General features: G+C 37.6%; 1 protein-coding gene across 1 annotated transcript in view; it reads left to right on the top strand.

Annotated features, from left to right (window-relative positions):
- CHM (CHM Rab escort protein) overlaps positions 1–19,713 on the top strand; it is a 245,947-nt gene that overhangs the window by 96,231 nt on the left and 130,003 nt on the right. Inside the window, exons 5-8 of the mRNA XM_070290384.1 lie at positions 10,001–10,388; positions 12,138–12,254; positions 14,857–14,977; positions 17,958–18,183. Coding sequence (XP_070146485.1) covers positions 10,001–10,388; positions 12,138–12,254; positions 14,857–14,977; positions 17,958–18,183 — 852 coding nt within the window. The remainder of the gene's footprint in view (positions 1–10,000; positions 10,389–12,137; positions 12,255–14,856; positions 14,978–17,957; positions 18,184–19,713) is intronic.

Below are 19,713 nucleotides of genomic sequence, written 5' to 3'. Positions count from 1 at the left end.
ATGGGTAGGTGGGATGGTAGGCTGGTAGGTGGGTTGGTTGGTTGTTACATAATTTGCTAATTGAAAATCTTAATCACATCAATCTTGGGGTAGCTGCCCAGCACTTTTCTTAGCTTTCCATCAGAGTTACAAGGTGATTGCCATGATACGAACAGGTTTTCACACAACAGAATCCTCTAAATGTGAAACAAGGGGGGAGAGTTTTTTTTCCTATCATGTGTGTGCTTTTTTTTTTTTCTGTTATAATTTATACTGGAGAGTCTTTATTAAAGCCCCAAGTTCTCTCTTATCTCATTGGCTTAAACGAGATAACCTGCTCACTTTTAAATCAGTCACTAACAAAGGACAATAAAATTACTGAAGTTGGTTTTAATCAGCCATGATCCATCCCCTAGTTCTGGAAATTGCAACTCTTATGGTGCTGAGGAATAGGATATGGTTGTTAAAAAGACAGCCAATAGTATCTGCTCTGCTGCTGCTGCTGCTGCTAAGTCGCTTCAGTCGTGTCCGACTCTGTGCGACCCCATAGATGGCAGCCCACCAGGCTCCCCCATCCCTGGAATTCTCTAGGCAAGAATACTGAAGTGCGTTGCATTTCCTTCTCCAATACATGAAAGTGAAAAGTCAAAGTGAAGTCACTCAGTAATCTGACTCTTAGTGACCCCATGGACTGCAGCCTACCAGGCTCCTCCATCCATGGGATTTTCCAGGCAAGAGTACTGGAGTGGGGTGCCATTGCCTTCTCCAAGTATCTGCTCTACATCACCTTATATTTTTTCCTTGGAGAAATATGACAAGAGATTGGCATTTCAGCTATATTCTAATGTGCATGTTAACGTTTTAAGTTGTTTACAAATAAGGGAATAAATCTATCAATATATTATATTGCATCAATTGAAAGTTGATTACAGTAGATTTTTTATATATTCCTGGTTTTTGGAACAGCAACTTTTGAACAGTCTGATTTTTTGTAAATCTTATTCATAATCATTAAACATTTATTTGCAGAAATTAACAGATGGGTAACTGTGTAGTATATACTGTGCAATCAAAAGTAAATGGCTTGGGATTTCCCTGACAGTCCAGTGGTTAAGACTCCATGCTTCCAATGGAAAAGGCAGAAGTTGGATCCCTGTCAGGGAACTGAGATTCCACATGCCATGTGATGTGGCCAAAAAATTAAAACAAGAAAAAAGTGAATGGCCTTAGAATAAAGTGCATATATCAAAGTAAAGAGTATAATTTCTGCAACAAGCTGTTCTGTGAAGAGGAAAGGTGCAAATAACTGAAAAACAGTGAATACCTGTGCTGAATACATTAACCGGTTGGTTGACAATTTTTTATTTGACTTATCTGAAAGTGTGACTATTACAAGGCATTAATAACACATATTCAGTTTGAGGCATTCCCTTGTTGCTACCATTAATTGGTAACAATACTAGATAATATCAGAATTTATACCCCTAAAACTCCCCTAAATTCAGATTGTGCCTAATGCATTAATATAAGCTCTTACTCAGTTGAAATTAGGTAAAACTCTCTCAAAAATATTGTTATACTGTATTGTAAATGTCCCTTGAAATTCAAATTATCAATATAAATGACACTGGATTTCATTTGTCAATTTATTTTCATATTGAAAATTTTTATAAGAGCTAATGGTACATATTTTTTTAATTTATATGTTAAAATCAGTAGTGTTTTAGAACTCAAAAGTTTTTTTTGAAAATTCATAATCCAGCCACATTCATGTACAACTGGCAATTGTGTTTTTATACTTTTTAGATACTTTAAAGTTAAGAAAATTGAGTTATTGTTTGGGAGTATTCTTCAAAAGGTTAAATTATTTTATTTTTAATTTTTTTAATTGGAGACTAATTACAGTATTGTGGTGGTTTTTGCCATACATTCACATGAATCAGCCATGGGTGTACATGTGTCCCCTCTCTTGAACCCCCCTCCCACCTCCCTCCCAATCCCATCCCTCAGCGTTGTCCCAGTGCACTGGATTTGAGTGCTCTGTTTCATGCATAGAACTTGGACTGGTGATCTATTTCACATATGGTAATATACATGTTTCAATGCTATTCTCTCAAATCATCCCACCCTCGTGTTCTCCCACAGATCCACAAGTTTGTTCTTTATATCTGTGTGTCTTTTGCTATCTCACATGTAGGGTCATCATTACCATCTTTCTAAATTGCATATATATGCATTAATATACTGTATTGGTGTTTTTCTTTCTGACTTCACTCTGTAATAGGCTCCAGTTTCATCCACCTCATTAGAACTGAGTCAAATGTATTCTTTTTAATGGCTAATACTCCATTGTGTATATGTACCACAGCTTTCTTATCCATTTATCTGCTGATGAACATTTAGGTTGCTTCCAAGTCCTGGCTATTGTAAACAGTGTTGCAATGAACATTGGGGTACACGTGTCTCTTTCAATTCTGGTTTCCTCAGTGTGTATGCCCTGCACTGGAATTGCTGGGTTGCATGGCAGTTCTGTCTCCAGTTTTTAAAGGAATCTCCACACTGTTCTCCATAGTGGCTGTACTAGTTTGCATTCCCACCAACAGTGTAAGAGGGTTCCTTTTTCTCTGCACCCTCTCCAGCATTTATTGTTTCCAGACATTTTGATAGCAGCCATTCTGACCAGTGTGAGATGGTACCTCATTGTGGTTTTGATGTGCATTTCTCTGATAATGAGTGATGTTGAGCATCTTTTCATGTGTTTGTTAGCCATCTGTATGTCTTCTTTGGAGAAATGTCTGTTTAGTTCTTTGGCCCACTTTTTGGTTGGGTCGTTTATTTTTCCAGAATTGAGCTGCAGGAGCTGCTTGTATATTTTTGAGATTAATTCTTTGTCAGGTGCTTCATTTGCTATTATTTTCTCCCATTGTGAAGGCTATCTTTTCACCTTGCTTATAGTTTCCTTCGTTGTGCAAAAGCTTTTAAGTTTAATTAGGTCCCATTTGTGTATTTCTGCTTTTATTTCCAATATTCTGGGAGGTGGGTCATATAGGATCCTGCTGTGATTTATGTTGGAGAGTGTTTTGCCTAAGTTCTCCTCTAGGAGTTTTATAGTTTCTGGTCTTACATTTAGATCTTTAATCTATTTTTGTTTAATTTTGTGTATGATGTTAGAAAGTATTCTAGTTTGATTCTTTTAAAGGTCATTGACCAGTTTTCCCAGCACAACTTGTTAAAGAGATTGTCTTTTCTCTGTTGTATATTCTTGCCTCCTTTATCAAAGATAAAGTGTCCATATGTGCATGGATTTATATCTGGGCTTTCTATTTTGTTCCATTGATCTATATTTCTGTCTTTGTGCCAGTACCGTACTGTCTTGATGACTGTAGCTTTGTAGTATAGTGTGAAGTCAGGCAGGTTGATGTTGGGGCATTTGGCATTGTCCCAGAGGTTTCTGGGGTTGTCCTCATTTCTTTTAATTCTTTTTTCTGTTTTCCTCTCTGCTTCATTTATTTCCACCATTCTATCTTCCACATCACTTATCTTCTCTTCTCCCTAGTTATTCTACTGTTGGTTCCCTCCAGAGTGCTTTTGATCTCAGTTATTGCATTACTCATTATTGATTGACTCTTTATTTCTTCTAGGTAATTGTTAAACATTTCTTGCATCTTCTCAATCCTTGTCTCTAGTCTAAATCTGTGACTCCATTTTGTTTTCAATATTTTAAATCATGTTAACTGTCATTATTCTGAATTATTTTTTAGGTAGACTCCCTATTTCCTCCTCTTTTGTTTGTTTTTGTGGGCATTTATCATGTTCCTTTACCTGCTGAATATTTCTCTGCCTTTTCATTTTGTTTAGATTGCTGTGTTTGGGGTACCCTTTCTGTATGTTGGAAGTTTGTGATTCCTCTTTGTGGAGGTTGCTCCCTGTGAGTGGGGTTGGACGAGTGGCTTGTCAAGGTTTCCTGGTTAGGGGAGCTTGTTCTGGTGGGTGGAGCTGAATCTCTTCTTTCTGGAGTGCAGTGAAGTATCCAGTAGTGAGTTTTGGAGTGTCTGTGTGTTTGGCATGTCTTTGGACAGCCTGCACTTTAATGCTCAGGGCTGTGTTCCTGTGTTGCTGGAGAATTATCATGGTATTTCTTGCTGTGGAACTTGTTGGCTCTTGGGTGGAGCTTGGTTTCAGGGTAGGTATGGAGGCTTTTGGATGAGCTCTTGTCTCTTAATTTTCCCTGGAATCAAGAGTTCTCTGATGTTCTCAAGTTTGGATTTAAGTTTCCTCCCTCTGGTTTTTAGTCTTATTCTCCATCTATACAGGACAGATGATAAAACATCTAGGTTAATGGTGAAAAAATTCTCCACAGTGAGGGACATCCATAGAGGTTCACAGAGTTACATGTAGAAGAGAAGAGGGAGGAGGGAGATAGAGGTGACCAGGAGGAGAAGAGGGGAAGTCAAATGGAAAGAGAGCAGTCAAGCCAATAATCACACCCCTAAGTGAAAATGGATACTGAAGATTAGATCCTTAAAGGTACAAAATTGATAAATACCCAAAGCAAAGATTAAAAAATCCAGAGTAGATGTTAGCCTCTCAAAAATATAATATTAAAAGTACAAAACAAAATGAATCAAAAATAATAAAATATATGTATGAAATACGTTTTAAAAATAGGGTCTTTTTTTGGAAGGTAATAGTAGGTTATAAAAATGAAAATTAAAGGAGTAATAAATTACTTGTTTCACCTTGTACTTGTTATCAAGGTCTATAGGCCTCTTCCAAATCTTAGTCAGTGTTAACTACAAGGTTTTAGTCTGTTGCACCTGTCACTTCCAGAGCTTTTCCATGTTCTTTTTTTTTAATTTTAGCTTCCTCTGTTGGCAAGTCACTTCAGTGACTAATTTCTGCCCTGATACAAGGGGGTGAAGGCGGTCATTTATTTAGGTTCACTCGTTCAGTTGTGTTGTGGGGAGGGAGGAACACTGTATTTGCAAACAAATATCGCTGCCGTGTGTGGGGAGTGCTCACAGTGTATGGACCACACTGGGTTTGCCCCAGCTCACAATAGCCTGTGCTTTTGGGTCTGCAACAGCTTAGGCTCTAGGTTCTCTGCAGAGTACTGTCCAAAACGGACCTTGTGTTTCATGCACTTCCCATGTCTAAGCTGCTCAGGTACAGGTTCTCAAGTACCCCGCAAGGGCACAGACTCGGTTCAGCTTGTGTTTTGTGCCCTTCCCAGGTTCAAGCAGCTCAGGTGATCAGGTGCTTGGTGAGCACACTGTCCCAGGTGGACTGTGCATCTTAATCACCTCCCCTGTCCTGTCTGCTCAGTTTCCCAGGTTTGCTGTGAGAGCACTGTCTCAGGTGTGCTGTGTGTCTCCTTTAGGGAGCTGATCTCAGGCTGTGACCCTCTTGGCAGATGTCAGCCATCCAGGATCCTGGAAAGATGTGGTTAGCAACTGGGAGCCTGCTCACAGTTTGGTGGAGGATACAGGTCTCTGGATGCCCCTTGCCTTCATGCTCTGGCTGTGGCATGACTGCCTCTCTGCCTCCTGCAGAGGGAGGGACCTGTACACAGCAGGCTAGCTCTCCTTTCGTTTTCGCTCAATCCTCTCTTCTGTGAGTCTTTTGAGGAAAGTTCTCTCTCTCTCTTTTTTTTTTCTTTCTGGCTATTCCACAGTTTGGGTTGCTTTCTGACCTTAGCTCCCTCAGATTGTCCTCAGGGCATTCAGGCCTGGTCCTTACCCTAAACACGTAGCCTGCGCCTCCCTGTCCAAACCCTGCTCACTGGTGGCAGACACGAGTATCTGGGCTGCTTCTCCACTGGCAGTTGTGGTTAGGTGCGTATTTTGTGGGTTTCTTTGTTTTTTTCCTCCCAGTTATGTTGCCCTCTGAGATTCCAAAACTCCCCACACATCTGCTGGTGAGAGGGTTTCCTGGTGTTTGGAAACTTCTCCTCCTTCATGACTCCCTCCCTGTGGTGGGTCTCCATCACTAACTCTTTTGTCTCTCTTTTTGTCTTTTATATTTTGCCCTATCTCCTTTTAAAGAGAATGGAATGCCTTTCTGGGTGCCTGGTGTCCTCTGCCAACATTCAGAAGTTGTTTTGTGGAAGTTGCTCAGCATTCAAATGATCTTTTGATGAATTTGTGGGGGAGAAAGTGGTCTCTCTGTACCATTCCTCTCCCATCTTGGGTGAAACCAAGGTTGAATTATTTTAAGAAAACTTTTTTTTAACCAAAGTACAAAGTTTTTTTTTTTCTTTCTTAATTTTTATTTTTACTTTATTTTACTTTACAATACTGTATTGATTTTGCCATACATTGACACGAATCCACCACAGGTGTACATGAGTACAAAGTTTTTAATTTGAGGGAAGCTAAGTCTTTTTGATGAATAGAAGTTTGCATGATGAGAAATTAAATGGAGTTTGGAGAGTTTTCTAGTGTCTTTATAACTTCTAGTTAGGTATTAAATTCAGTGTTGACAGAACTCTAAAAATATTGTAGTTGTTAATGAAAAGTAAGGATGGTATTGTGTTTCTCTTGCATATGTTTTCCATAGTGTTAGGTATTTCACTAGATTATGATGTTCAGAATAGTAAAACTTAATAACTTATGGATATGGAACATATTTACAAAGAACAACTCCTTTTCTTAAACTTATACCCTTAATTAAGTATTTGGACTTCTGTTTTCCAGATTGTCCAGTACTGGTTAATGCATTTCATTCCCTCTAAAAAGCTCTCTTTCTGAGACTATAATTGAGAGCCACTAACCAGATCAATTGGTGTGCTCAATTTCCATGTTGTCATCATCATTCTGTCTTATCTGTAAAGTATAATTAACTATCCTATCATTTCGTAGTTTAATGTTTAGGCATGCAACATTTTGCTGCAAGTTGTCACCTCATGCAACACACTTTGGTTTCCTGGTTTTCAAAATAATGAATGTGAATACAAAGCATGAACAATTCTGTAGAAAATATACAAATCCCATTTCATATTATCACTCTTCATTTTTAATGTTGCTTAATGGCAATTGTGCTGTTACTTGGTTATGTGGCCAAAGAGCTTTCCACATGTGATGTCAGAAAAACCTAAGGACACATGTTTTGAATTGCCTGTTTACCTGTGGGAAATTTAACAGTATCTTATATTTTATTAATATCTTATATTTGATTAACCTTTTAGCACTCATGAGGCCTCCCTTGTTGCTCAGCTGGTAAAGAGTCCACCTACAATGCAAGAGACTTGGGTTCAGTCCCTGGGTTGGGAAGATCCCCTGGAGAAGCGAAAGGCTTCCCACTTCAGTATTCTGGCTTAGAGAATTCCATGGACTATAGAGTCCATGGGGTCACAAAGAGTTGGACACAACTGAGCGACATTCACTTGCACTTTGGCGCTCATGGGAAATACTCTTCATATATGTTAGGTCATTTATCTTACAATAGCCTCATGAAAGTTAAGGTAAATGAATGATCTTCCATTTCATAGATGGGAAATCTCAGGGATTAAATGACTTGCCTAATATCTACTAAGTAATGCATCCAGAACTACAACTTTACCCACTATAGTTTCCTAAATCTGAAAATCTTGACATTAATGATATCATCCTTTTTTCATTATATTTAATTGAAATTACTAGATTATAACAAGTAGCATGGTATTTTCTTTCTTTTTTTATTTTTTATTTTTATTTTTTTGTTACTTTACAATACTGTGTTGGTTTTGCCATACATTTACATGAATCCGCCACGGGTGTACATGTGGCTGAATCCCCCTCCCACCTGCCTCCCCATCCCATCCCTCTGGGACATAATGGTGCACCAGCCCCAAGCACCCTGTATCATCCATCAAACCTGGACTGGTGATCCATTTTACATATGATAATATACATGTTTCAGCGCTATTCCACCAAATCATCCCATCCTCGCCCTCTCCCACAGAGTCCAAAAGACTGTTCTATACATCTGTGTCTATTTTGCTGTCTTGCTATAGGGTTATTGTTACCATCTCATCCTCTGTCGTCCCCTTCTCCTCCTGCCTTCAGTCTTTCCCAGGATAAGGTTGTTCCCACTGTGTCAGTTCTCCGCATCAGATGGTGAAAGTATTGGAGCTTCAGCCTCAGCATCAGTCCTTCCAATGAATATTCAGGATTGATTTCCTTTAGGATTGACAAGTTTGATCTCTTTACAGTGCAAGGGACTCTCAAGACTTCTCCAACACCACCGTTCAAAAGCATCAATTTTTTGGCATTGAGTCTTCTCTGTGGTCCAACTCTCACATCCATATGTGACTACTGGAAAAACCATAGCTTTGTCTAGATGGACCTTTGTTGGCAAAGGAATGTCTCTGCTTTTTAATATGCTGTCTAGGTTGGTCATAGCTCCTCTTCCAAGGAGCAAGTGTCTTAATTTCATGGCTGAAGTCACCATTTGCAGTGATTTTTGAGCACAAGAAAATAGTCTTTTGCTGTTTCCATTGTTTCCCCATCTATTTGCCATGAAGTGATGGGACCAGATGCCATGATCTTCGTTTTTTGAATGTTGAGTTTAAGCCAGCTTTTTTTACTCTCCTCTTTCACTTTGATCAAGAGGCTGTTTAGTTCCTCTTCAGTTTCTGCCATAAGGGTGGTGTCATCTGCATACTGGAGATTATTGATATTTCTCCCTGCAATCTTGAAGAAACAGTTAACATGAGCCTAATTATGGAGACTTTGAGTTGACAAATTATGATTTAAGAGATGCCATGTTGGAAAGTAGGTGAGATGAGACAAAAGTTAGTAAATAAAAAAGGTGATTTTGTTTAGAGACTGATAGAGGAAGATTTTATAGAGGTAGAGTTGAGATTTGATTTAAGAACTGCTCTTAGGTCTCAAGCAATCAATTAGCAGATGGTTATTTCCCACAGCCTATCATGTATGAGGTAATTTTAGTGTTGAATAGTAGCGCAACTCAATGAAAAGGAAGGATCTGTAGAGGATAAAACACATCATGGAGAGATAATGGTGCATGCTGAACAGGAACTTTTTGTGTCGATCAAGGCAGTAATGGACTGAGAATGTGAAGTCTAGTGGTAATATTGAAAGTGGGGCTTCCAATAAAGTAATAGACATTAATATTGAAAACAGCGAGAATCAGTTCAGAAAGATCCTGTTAGATACCACATTGTGATATGTCAATGTACACTTTTATAGCAGCTTTTTAGCTTTGTCACACCTCATATAATGGTAATAATCTTTGATACTTACTGTTGAGCATTTATGTGCCAGGCTCTGTACCAGATTCTTCACTTGTGTTACCTCATTTAGTCTTCAGAACAACCTGGTGAGGTAGTTGGTATTATCTTTATGTTATAGATGGATAATTTGCATCAGAGAGGATTAAAAAACTTGTCTACATTCACAGAGTTATCTAGTCATAGAGTCTGGGTTTGAACCTCAATCTATTTATTCTGAAGGATGAGCTTGTAAGCACTGTGTTGATTTGTTTCTAAAGTGCAATTCCTCTGTCTGCCTTAACTTCTTAAAAAATACACGTGATTAATATATACATGCATACTGTATAGCACTCAGTATTCTGTAATATGGAGAAAATATCTGAAGAAATGAATATATGTACATGTATAACTGAATCACTTTGTTGTACACCTGAAATTGATACAATATTGTAAATCAACAATACCCCAAGACAAACAGAAATAAATTATAAAGATAAAAATCTGCTTTTCAGATACACACACACACACACACACACACACACACACACGACATGCCTGCTAAACCCTGAAATCTTTATGTATATTTTTTCAGAAGTTAATTATGTTTCATATTGTGTTAAAACCTAAACAGATGAATGTTTAATGTGTATGTCACATAAAGCAAGACATCCACTGAATCTGATAAAATAAATGAGGTAAAGAAATAAAAATTGCCATTAAAAGTTAAATTGATACATATAAAAATGTACCCACGTATAATTATCACTTTGATTATTGGTGTGGATTATTATTATAATTTCTCATCAGTCAGGATTTGCATGAAGATGTGGAAGAAGCTGGTGCACTACAGAAAAATCACGCTTCTGTGACATCTGTGAACTGCACTGAAGCTGCAGATTCTGCCTGCCTGCCTATAGAAGATGAGTCATTAAGAACTACAAGCTGTGAAATACCGGCAGAACAAACTCCAAGCAGTGATCCAGATAGAGCCCTAGAAGTAAATGATGTTCAAGTGACAGGGGAAAAAGAAAACCATTGTGATGATAACACTTGTGTGCCCTCAACTGCAGAAAAGGAAACAAGTGAAAATGTGCCTGTGGCCGAAGATACAGCAGAACAGCCAAAGAAAAATCGGATTACTTACTCTCAAATCATTAAAGAAGGCAGGAGGTTTAATATCGATTTGGTATCAAAGGTAAGTAACAGTTTTACCCATCTTATCATGGAACTGTACTAATTTCTAATTGATTGAATATAGCATCTGAGTCCATAAACCCAATTTTCATTATTTTATTCTTTGAAATGTAGAGTGTTTATTTTATAAAGAGATAGTATCTGTAATTTATAGTTCTATTAAAATATTCCTTAGACCTAAGTTAAAAACACAACAATGCTCAGTACTGTATCACACGGTTACTTCTGTATTGGAGCATGTACTCCACCCAAATATTCTCCTACTACATGGACACTTTGAATTCTATCAAGAAAACATGTCTAATGAATCTAATTATGGGTCCATGTTATTATAGTCAATCTATTAAATAAACTTCTTTTTAGCCCTTATTTATATAGTAACTATTTTGGCATCTGTATAATGATGAACATTTTGAATAAACCGATGCATTTCAAAAATAATTGGTTCAGATGTGAGGGCTTTGGAAGATAATTTAATAGTAATTTGGGCAGGGAGGTTAGGAAGGATGCAACTGTCTTCAGTTTTTTTTTTTTTTTTTTTATTCCCATTCTTACCTCTAATGTTAGTCAACATGAATTCAGAGGTGGTCCCCAAGTCTTTGGAGCATGCAGTGTTGCACTGGATTTATAGGAAGCAAGACAAATTTAGTGCAAAAGAATAGAAAACACTAGTAAGATAAAATAGTGGCTATAAAATGTTATAATATAGGGCTGGGTGAAAGTAGAGAGACCAAATACCATAAGTTGAGGGCAAATGATGAGAAATTGCAAAGAAGTTGGAGAGGGTAGTGAATAATATCAGACTAGGATTTTTTATTTCATGTGCTCTCTTGAAGTTCCATGTTATAAAGAAAGGAAGTAATGCTCCTCATATTTTGCTGATCTAATCATACATCCTCATCCTGCTGATCTTTTTGAACCTGATGCTTGAAAATATATCTTTTTACTACTCATTGTTTCTTCCTAATGTAGGTCTCTGTGCCTGATTCTGCCTCGGTCTGAGTTGGCTACTGTCTTGGTCCTTCCTCATGTTTCTGAGCTATCTATTCCACCTAATTTGATCCTGGCATGCTTTGAAATTTACCATTCTTTCCATGTTACCTTGGCAATTAGTTTCTGGGTAGAAGTTTAATCATAGCCCACCCATAGTTTTCTTGACCTCATGAGAAGAAAAGAATTTTTTTAAAAAAGAAGAACACTGAAGTAGTCAAATAAGAAATAGGTTTTGTACTGAAACTTTCATTTTGAATTAGTTACTTGGATTTTAGGAATTAATACAGTATATATGCTGGATGATACTTTATATATGATGTAATGTTCTTACCAGAGTCTGAAGAGGTGCTCTATAATTAAACATATTAATATCCTTCTCCAGGAGATCTTCCCAACCCAGGGATCGAACCCAGGTCTCCCACATTGTAGGCAGATGCTTTACCATCTGAGCCACCAGGGAAGAGCCCAATGTGTATGGATATTCACACTAACTAGGACAAACAGGTGTAAGAGCCCTGTATCAGTTTGGGTCAGTTGTGAAAAAGCTTTAGATTCCAGAATTATTTGGATTCTTGAATTTCAGATAATCAGTTGTGAACCTGTAATAAATTGTGTTATGTATTATAATATTAATAGGTATAATACTTTTTGCAAATAATTTTAAATATAACAAAATTATATATCTTTATTCTGTTTTTATCCATTTTTCCACTATTTCACCTTTTATTTCATTCTCTGAAATATTTTCTTTGTGCAGCTATTATATTCTCGAGGATTGCTGATTGATCTTCTAATCAAATCTAATGTTAGTCGATATGCAGAGTTCAAAAATATTACCAGGATTCTTGCATTTCGAGAAGGAAGAGTGAAACAGGTACTGTGCTGAGCAAGGATGGTAACTGAGTATGAGTTTAAGTTGCTATGTTGTGTTTGGGAAACTAGCAGTGAAAATGTTAGTTGCTTAGTAGTGTCTGACTCTTTGCGACCTCTTGGAGTGTAGCCTGCAAGGCTCCTCTGTCCATGGGATTCTCCAGACAAGAATACTGGAGTGAGTAGCCATTCCCTTCTCTGGAGGATGTTCCCCACCCAGGGATCAAATCCGGGTCCTTCAGCATTGCAGATGGGTTCTTTACCATCTGAGCCATCAAGGAAGCCCCATTTTGTTTGGGAAGGATAGGCAAATAAGATTGTTATTTTCCTGGTGAAGCAGCAAACTTAAATGCAGAGTTCCAAAGAATAGCAAGGAGAGATAAGAAAGCCTTCCTCAGTGATTAATGCAAAGAAATAGAGGAAAAAAATAGAATGGGAAAGACTAGAGATCTTTTCAAGAAAATTAGAGATAACAAGGGAACATTTCATGCAAAGATGGGCTCAATAGAGGAGAGAAATGGTATGGACCTAACAGAAGCAGAAGATATTAAGAAGAAGTGGCAAGAATACACAGAAGAACTGTACAAAAAAGATTCCCATGACCCAGATAATCACGATGGTGTGATCACTCACCTAGAGCTAGACATCCTGGAATGTGAAGTCAAGTGGACCTTAGGAAGCATCACTATGAACAAAGCTAGTGGAGGTGATGGAATTCCAGTGGAGCTATTTCAAATCATGAAAGATGACACTATGAAAGTGCTGCACTCAATATGCCAGTAAATTGGGAAAACTCAGCAGTGGCCACAGGACTGGAAAAGGTCAATTTTCATTCTAATCCCAAAGAAAGGCAATGCCAAAGAATGCTCAAACACACAATTGCACTCATCTCACACGCTAGTAAAGTAATGCTTAAAATTCTCCAAGCCAGGCTTTAGCAATATGTGAACCGTGAACTTTCAGATGTTCAAGCTGGTTTTAGAAAAGGCAGAGGAACCAGAGATCAAATTGCCAACATCCGCTGGATAATCGAAAAACCAAGAGAGTACCAGAAAAACATCTATTTCTGTTTTATTGACTATGCCAAAACCTTTGACTGTATGGATCACAATAAACTGTGGAATATTTTGAAAGAGATGGGAATACCAGACCACCTGACATGCCTCTTCAAAAACATGTATGCAGGTCAGGAAGCAACAGTTAGAACTGGACGTGGAACAACAGACTGGTTCCAAATAGGAAAAGTAGTACCTCAAGACTGTATATTGTTACCCTGATTATTTAACTTATGTGCAAAGTATATAATGCAGAGTATATCATGAGAAACGCTGGCCTAGAGGAAAAACAAGCTGAAATCAAGATTGTAGGAGAAATATCAATAACCTCAGATATGCAGATGACACCACCCTTATGGCGCAAAGTGAAGAAGAACTAAACAGCCTCTTGATGAAAGTGCAAGAGGAGAGTGAAAAAGTTGGCTTCAAGCTCAACATTCAGAAAACTAAGATCGTGGCATCTGGTCCCATCACTCCATGGCAAATAGATGGGGAAACAGTGGCTGACTTTATTTTCTTGGGCTCCAAAATCACTGCAAGGTGGTGTGCAGCCATGAAATTAAAAGACGCTTCCTCCTTGGAATGAAAGCTATGACCAACCTAGACATTATACTGAAAAGCAGAGACATTGCTTTGTCAACAAAGGTCTATCTAGTCAAGACTATGGTTTTTCCTGTGGTCATGTATGGATGTGAGAGTTGGACTATAAAGAAAGCTGAGTGCAGAAGAATTGATGCTTTTGAACTATGGTGTTGGAGAAGACTCGAGAGTCCCTTGGACTGCAAGGAGATCCAGTTAGTCTATCTTAAAGGAAATCAGTATTGAATATTCATTGGAAGGACTGATGCTGAAGGTGAAATGCCAATACTTTGGCCACCTGATGCAAAGAGCTGACTCATTTGGTAAGACCCTGATGCTCTCATTTGTGGAATTCCATCACCTCTACCTCTCATTTGAAAAGACCCTGGGAAAGATTGAGGGCGGGAGGAGAAGGGGACAAAAGAAGTTGAGATGGTTGGATGGTATCACCAACTGGATGGACATGGGTTTGGGTGGACTGCGGGAGTTGGTGATGGACAGGGAGGACTGGCGTGCTGCGGTTCATTGGGTCGCAAGGAGTCGGATTTGACTTAGCAATTGAACTGAACTGAACTGATTATTTTTAACAAATGTAAATGGTAAGAGATTGCCAATTAAAATGTCTGATGTTAATTTTCTGATGATTTATTCTGTAGCTTGATGCTCAAGTTGAGAAAATGTTAATTTCAGACAGCATTGCTAGACTGAGCTGTCATTTCTTCCCAGTTAGGGTTCACATGTCGGTGGCTTTTAATAGCATAGGGAGCAACTGGAGTAATTAAGTAAGGGAACTCACAAGTTAATTAACTCTGAAGTCAACAGAGATGCCAGTAGAACTGGTGGAAGGTTGCATGAAACAGCCTGACTAGAAAGGAAATAATAATCTTTGTATACTTAAAAGGAAAAAAATGTCATTTGGAATACTTGTATCAGTAGGAAGCAGTTTCTTAACTTTAAAATCATATATTTTAGGTTCCTTGCTCCAGAGCAGATGTCTTTAATAGCAAACAACTTACTATGGTAGAAAAGCGAATGCTAATGAAGTTTCTCACATTTTGTATGGAGTATGAGGAACATCCTGATGAATATAAAGGTACTGTTTTTCATTAAATTTGTGTTCTCATATTTTTTGAGATTCTTATTATTTTAATATGCTTTCTCTGATTTATTGAGCCACTTGCTATAGTTTTAAAATATTTTTATTTTGAATGATCCAGTAGGTTAGCCTCTAGCAACAAGTACCTACTTAAATTAATTAAAATTAAAATTTAGTTACAGTACCCACACATTCAAGTGTTCAGTGACCACACATGGCTAGTGGCTACTATGGGTACTATGCAAACTATGAGATGTTTTCATAATAACATCAGTCTATGATAGATGTTAATTTTTATTCTTGCTAATTAAACATTGTTATCAACTGATTCTTCATAGATAATACTCCTTTTTCATTATCCAGTTTTTTAACCATTTTTAAAAATAGAAGTTCTCTAAGCCAGGCTTCAGCAGTACGTGAACTGTGAGCTTCCAGAAGTTCATGCTGGTTTTAGAAAAGGCAGAGGAACCAGAGATCAAATTGCTAACATCCGCTGGATCATTGAAAAAGCAAGAGAGTTCCAGAAAAAACATCTATTTCTGCTTTATTCACTATGCCAAAGCCTTTGACTATGTGGATCACAATAAACTGTGGAAAACTCTGAGACAGATGGGAATACCAGACTACCTGACCTGCCTCTTGAGAAATATGTATGCAAGTCAGGAAGCAACAGTTAGAACTGAACATGGAACAACAGACTGGTTCCAAATAGGAAAAGGAGTATGTCAAGGCTGTATATTGTCACTCTGCTTATTTAACGTCTATGCAGAGTACATCATGAGAAACGCTGGGCTGGAAGAAGCACAAGGTGGAATCAAGATTGCTGGGAGAAATATCAATAACCTCAGATACGCAGATGACACCACCCTTATGACAAAGTGAAGAGGAACTAAAAAGCCTCTTGATGAAAGTGCAAGAGGAGAATGAAAAAGTTGGCTCAAAGCTCAACATTCAGAAAACGAAGATCATGGCATCTGGTTCCATCACTTAATGGGAAATAGATGGGGAAACAGTAGAAACAGTCTCAGACTTTATTTTGAGGGGCTCCAAAATCACTGCAGATGGTGACTGCAGCCATGAAATTAAAAGACGCTTCCTTCTTGGAAGGAAAGTTATGACCAACCTAGATACCATATTGAAAAGCAGAGACATTACTTTGCCAACAAAGGTCCATCGACCCAAGGCTGTGGTTTTTCCAGTAGAGATGTATGGATGTGAGAATTGAACTGTTAAGAAAGCTGAGCACCGAAGAATTGATGCTTTTGAACTGTGGTGTTGGAGAAGACTCTTGAGAGTTGCTTGGACTACAAGGAGATCCAACCAGTCCATTTTAAGGAGACCAGTCCCGGGTGTTCCTTGGAAGGAATGATGCTAAAGCTGAAGCTCCAGCACTTTAGCCACCTGATGTGAAGAGTTGACTCACTGGAAAAGACCCCCAATACTGGGAGGTATCGGGGGCAGGAGGAAAAGGGGACAACAGAGGATGAGATGGCTGGATGGCATCACCGACACGATGGATGTGAATTTGAGTGAACTCTGGGAGTTGTTGATGGACAGGGAGGCCTAGCGTGCTGCAGTTCATGGGGTCGCAGAGTCGGACATGACTGAGTGACTGAACTATACTGAAAAATAGAAGTATAGTTAATTTACAATGTTGTGTTAGCTTCAGGTGTACAGGAAATTGATTCAGTTTTTAATTTATATATATACACTCACATACACATATATACTTTTTCAGATTCTTTTCCATTATAGGTTATTGAAAGATATTGCATATATTTCCCTGTGCTATACACTATATCCTTGTTGTTTATCTTTTTTACATATAGTGGCACATATATGTTACTGTCTCTGACCCTCATCTATTAATTTATCTATCATTTAAAGATTTATATGTTCATTTCTCAAGGATCACTTTTGCTTGGAATATTGAATTATTTATTTTGTCTGGTTAAAAGGAAGCTAGATGGTGTGGGTGGGATCTCCTGGATTAGGTGAAGATATAGTTTCTAATCTTGGCTTTGTCCCACCTCGCTGTGTGATCTGGGGCCAGTTACTTACTTCAAACTTTTTTGAAAGTTGAATACACCACTTTAGTATCAAGTGTTTTGCACTTAAAAGTGCATTGAGCTGCAAAAGTTATCCAAAATAGGGATATACTGACAATTCACTTACAAAATTGAGAAATATGGCAATTTTTTCTACTATATGGAATATTGAAAGTCTGAATCTTGTTCTTAAAGTTATAAGTCCATTTCTTACTGCCAGATTGTTTCTCCATAGTAGCATAAACTTATATTCTCTGTAAATTTTTATAGTTTTTATTTGTTTATATTAATCTAAAAAGTTTTTCTGTTCCAGTAACAGTCCAGTTACATTTTCTTCTGTTCTTTGTTTAAAGAAATAGTTTTTAGGGGATCCTTATATTTTGAGATGAAATTATAAGTCAGTTGGATTGATACCTCTAGCCATACAGAAATTAGTTTCTTTACTTTTTAGTCATAGTTCATTGTTCCAAGTTTTAGGAAGGAATAGCAATTCAAAAAAATCAAGTGCTACTATATCCTTATTTAAACCAAAAATTTACCATTAGTCATATTTAATATTTCAAAGTGTAATCATTGACATTAGTCTGCAGTTGATAGTAAAGTAAGATTATTGCCAACGATGGAGAACTGTTTTGATGGTTAATGAATTATGTAATGCTTTTCTAATTTTTTAAATCCATAAAATACTAAACAGAGAATCATTTTTTAAAGCTTAAAAATTGTGTCATTAGTCCAGTTAGGATAGTGAGGTTGTTCCTAGTTGTTTCCCTCTAAAATCAATGGTCTCGGTCCAAAATGTAGTAATACTACCGCCAACTGTGTCCTTTGCTAAGTGTTTTAAGCAAACTTGATCTCATTTTTGTACAGTGGTTTTAAATGGAAATTTGGTTCTGATTTTAACTAATAAATTTTCCTCTTTCTTTTCATAGCCTATGAGGAAATTAAATTTTCTGAATATTTAAAAACTCAAAAATTAACCCCCAACCTCCAATATTTTGTCCTGCACTCAATGGCAATGACATCAGAGACAGGCAGCAGTACCATAGATGGTCTCAAAGCTACCAAAAACTTTCTTCAGTGTCTTGGACGATATGGCAACACTCCATTTTTGTTTCCTTTGTATGGTCAAGGAGAACTCCCTCAGTGTTTCTGCAGGTAAGACGGGCATTGGTTTTCTTATCTCTTCTTAAAATGATACTTGAACAACATGAAAATTAGAAAGACAAAAATGAAATTTAATCAAGATTTAGTATATGCAGACATACTATTTGTTATTCAACTCACCCCTCCCCTCTTCCGCTGTTGCTAATTCTTAGGCTGAAGCCTAATGAGTTCATGTTCATCTTTGTTTTTTATTAAATTAATTAATTTATTTTAATTGTAGGATGATTACTTTTTTTTTTTTTTTTAGTTTTTGCCATACAATGACATGAATCAGCCATGGGTGTACATGTGTTCCCCATCCTGAATTCCTCTCCCACCTCCCTCCCCATCCCATCCCTCAGGGTCATCCCAGTGCACTGGCCCCATTGACCCTGTCTCATGCATCAAACCTTGACTGGTGATCTATTTCGCATATGGTAATATATATGTTTCAGTGCTGTTCTCTCAAATCATCCCACCCTTGCCTTCTCCCACAGAGTCCAAAAGTCTGTTCTTTACATCTGTGTCTCCTTTGCTGTCTGGCATATAGCGTCATCATTATAATCGTTCTAAATTCCATAGATACGTGATAATATACTCTATTGGTGTTTTTCTTTAACTTACTTCAGTCTATATAATAGATTCCAATTTCATCCACTTCATTAGAACTGAGTCAAACGTATTCTTTTTAATAGCTGAATAATATTCCTTTGTGTATATGTACCACGGCTTTCTTATCCATTCGTCTGCTGATGACCACCTAGGTTGCTTCCATGTCCTGGCTATTGTAAACAGTGCTGCGATGAATATTGTGGTACATGTGTCTCTTTCAATTCTGGTTTCCTTGGTTTGTATACCCAGCACTGGTATTGCTGGGTTATATGGCAGTTCTATTTCCAGTTTTTTAAGGAATCTCCACATTTATCCCTAGTGGATGTACTAGTTTGCATTCCCACCAACAGTGTGAGAGGGTTCCCTTTTCTCCACACCCTCTCGAGCATTATTGTTTATAGACTTTTTGATAGTAGCCATTCTGACCGGCATGAGATGGTACATCATTGTGGTTTTGATTTGTATTTCTCTGATAATGAGTGATGTTGAGCATATTTTTATGTGTTTGTTAGCCATCTGTATGTCTTCTTTGGAGAAATGTCTGTTTAGATCTTTGTCCCAATTTTTGATTGGGTTGTTTATTTTCCTGGAGTTGAGCTACAGGAGCTGCTTGTATATTTTTGAGATTAATTCTTTGTCAGGTGCTTCATTTGCTATTATGTTATCCCATTCTGAAGGCTGTCTTTTTACCTTGCTTATAGTTTTGTTCGTTGTGCATAAGCTTTTAAGTTTAATTAGGTCCCATTTGTTTATTTTTGCTTTTATTTCCATTACTCTGGGGGGTGGGTCATAGAGTATCCTGCTGTGATTTATGTCAGAGTGTTTTGCTATGTTTTCTTCTAGGAGTTTTATAGTTTCTGGTCTTACATTTAGATCTTTAATCCATTTTGAGTTTTATTTTGTGTATGGTGTTAGAAAGTGTCCTAGTTT

The sequence above is a fragment of the Ovis canadensis genome, chromosome X, assembly GCF_042477335.2.
Source record: "Ovis canadensis isolate MfBH-ARS-UI-01 breed Bighorn chromosome X, ARS-UI_OviCan_v2, whole genome shotgun sequence".
NCBI lineage: Eukaryota > Metazoa > Chordata > Mammalia > Artiodactyla > Bovidae > Ovis > Ovis canadensis.
This window is presented reverse-complemented; position numbering and strand designations above follow the sequence as displayed.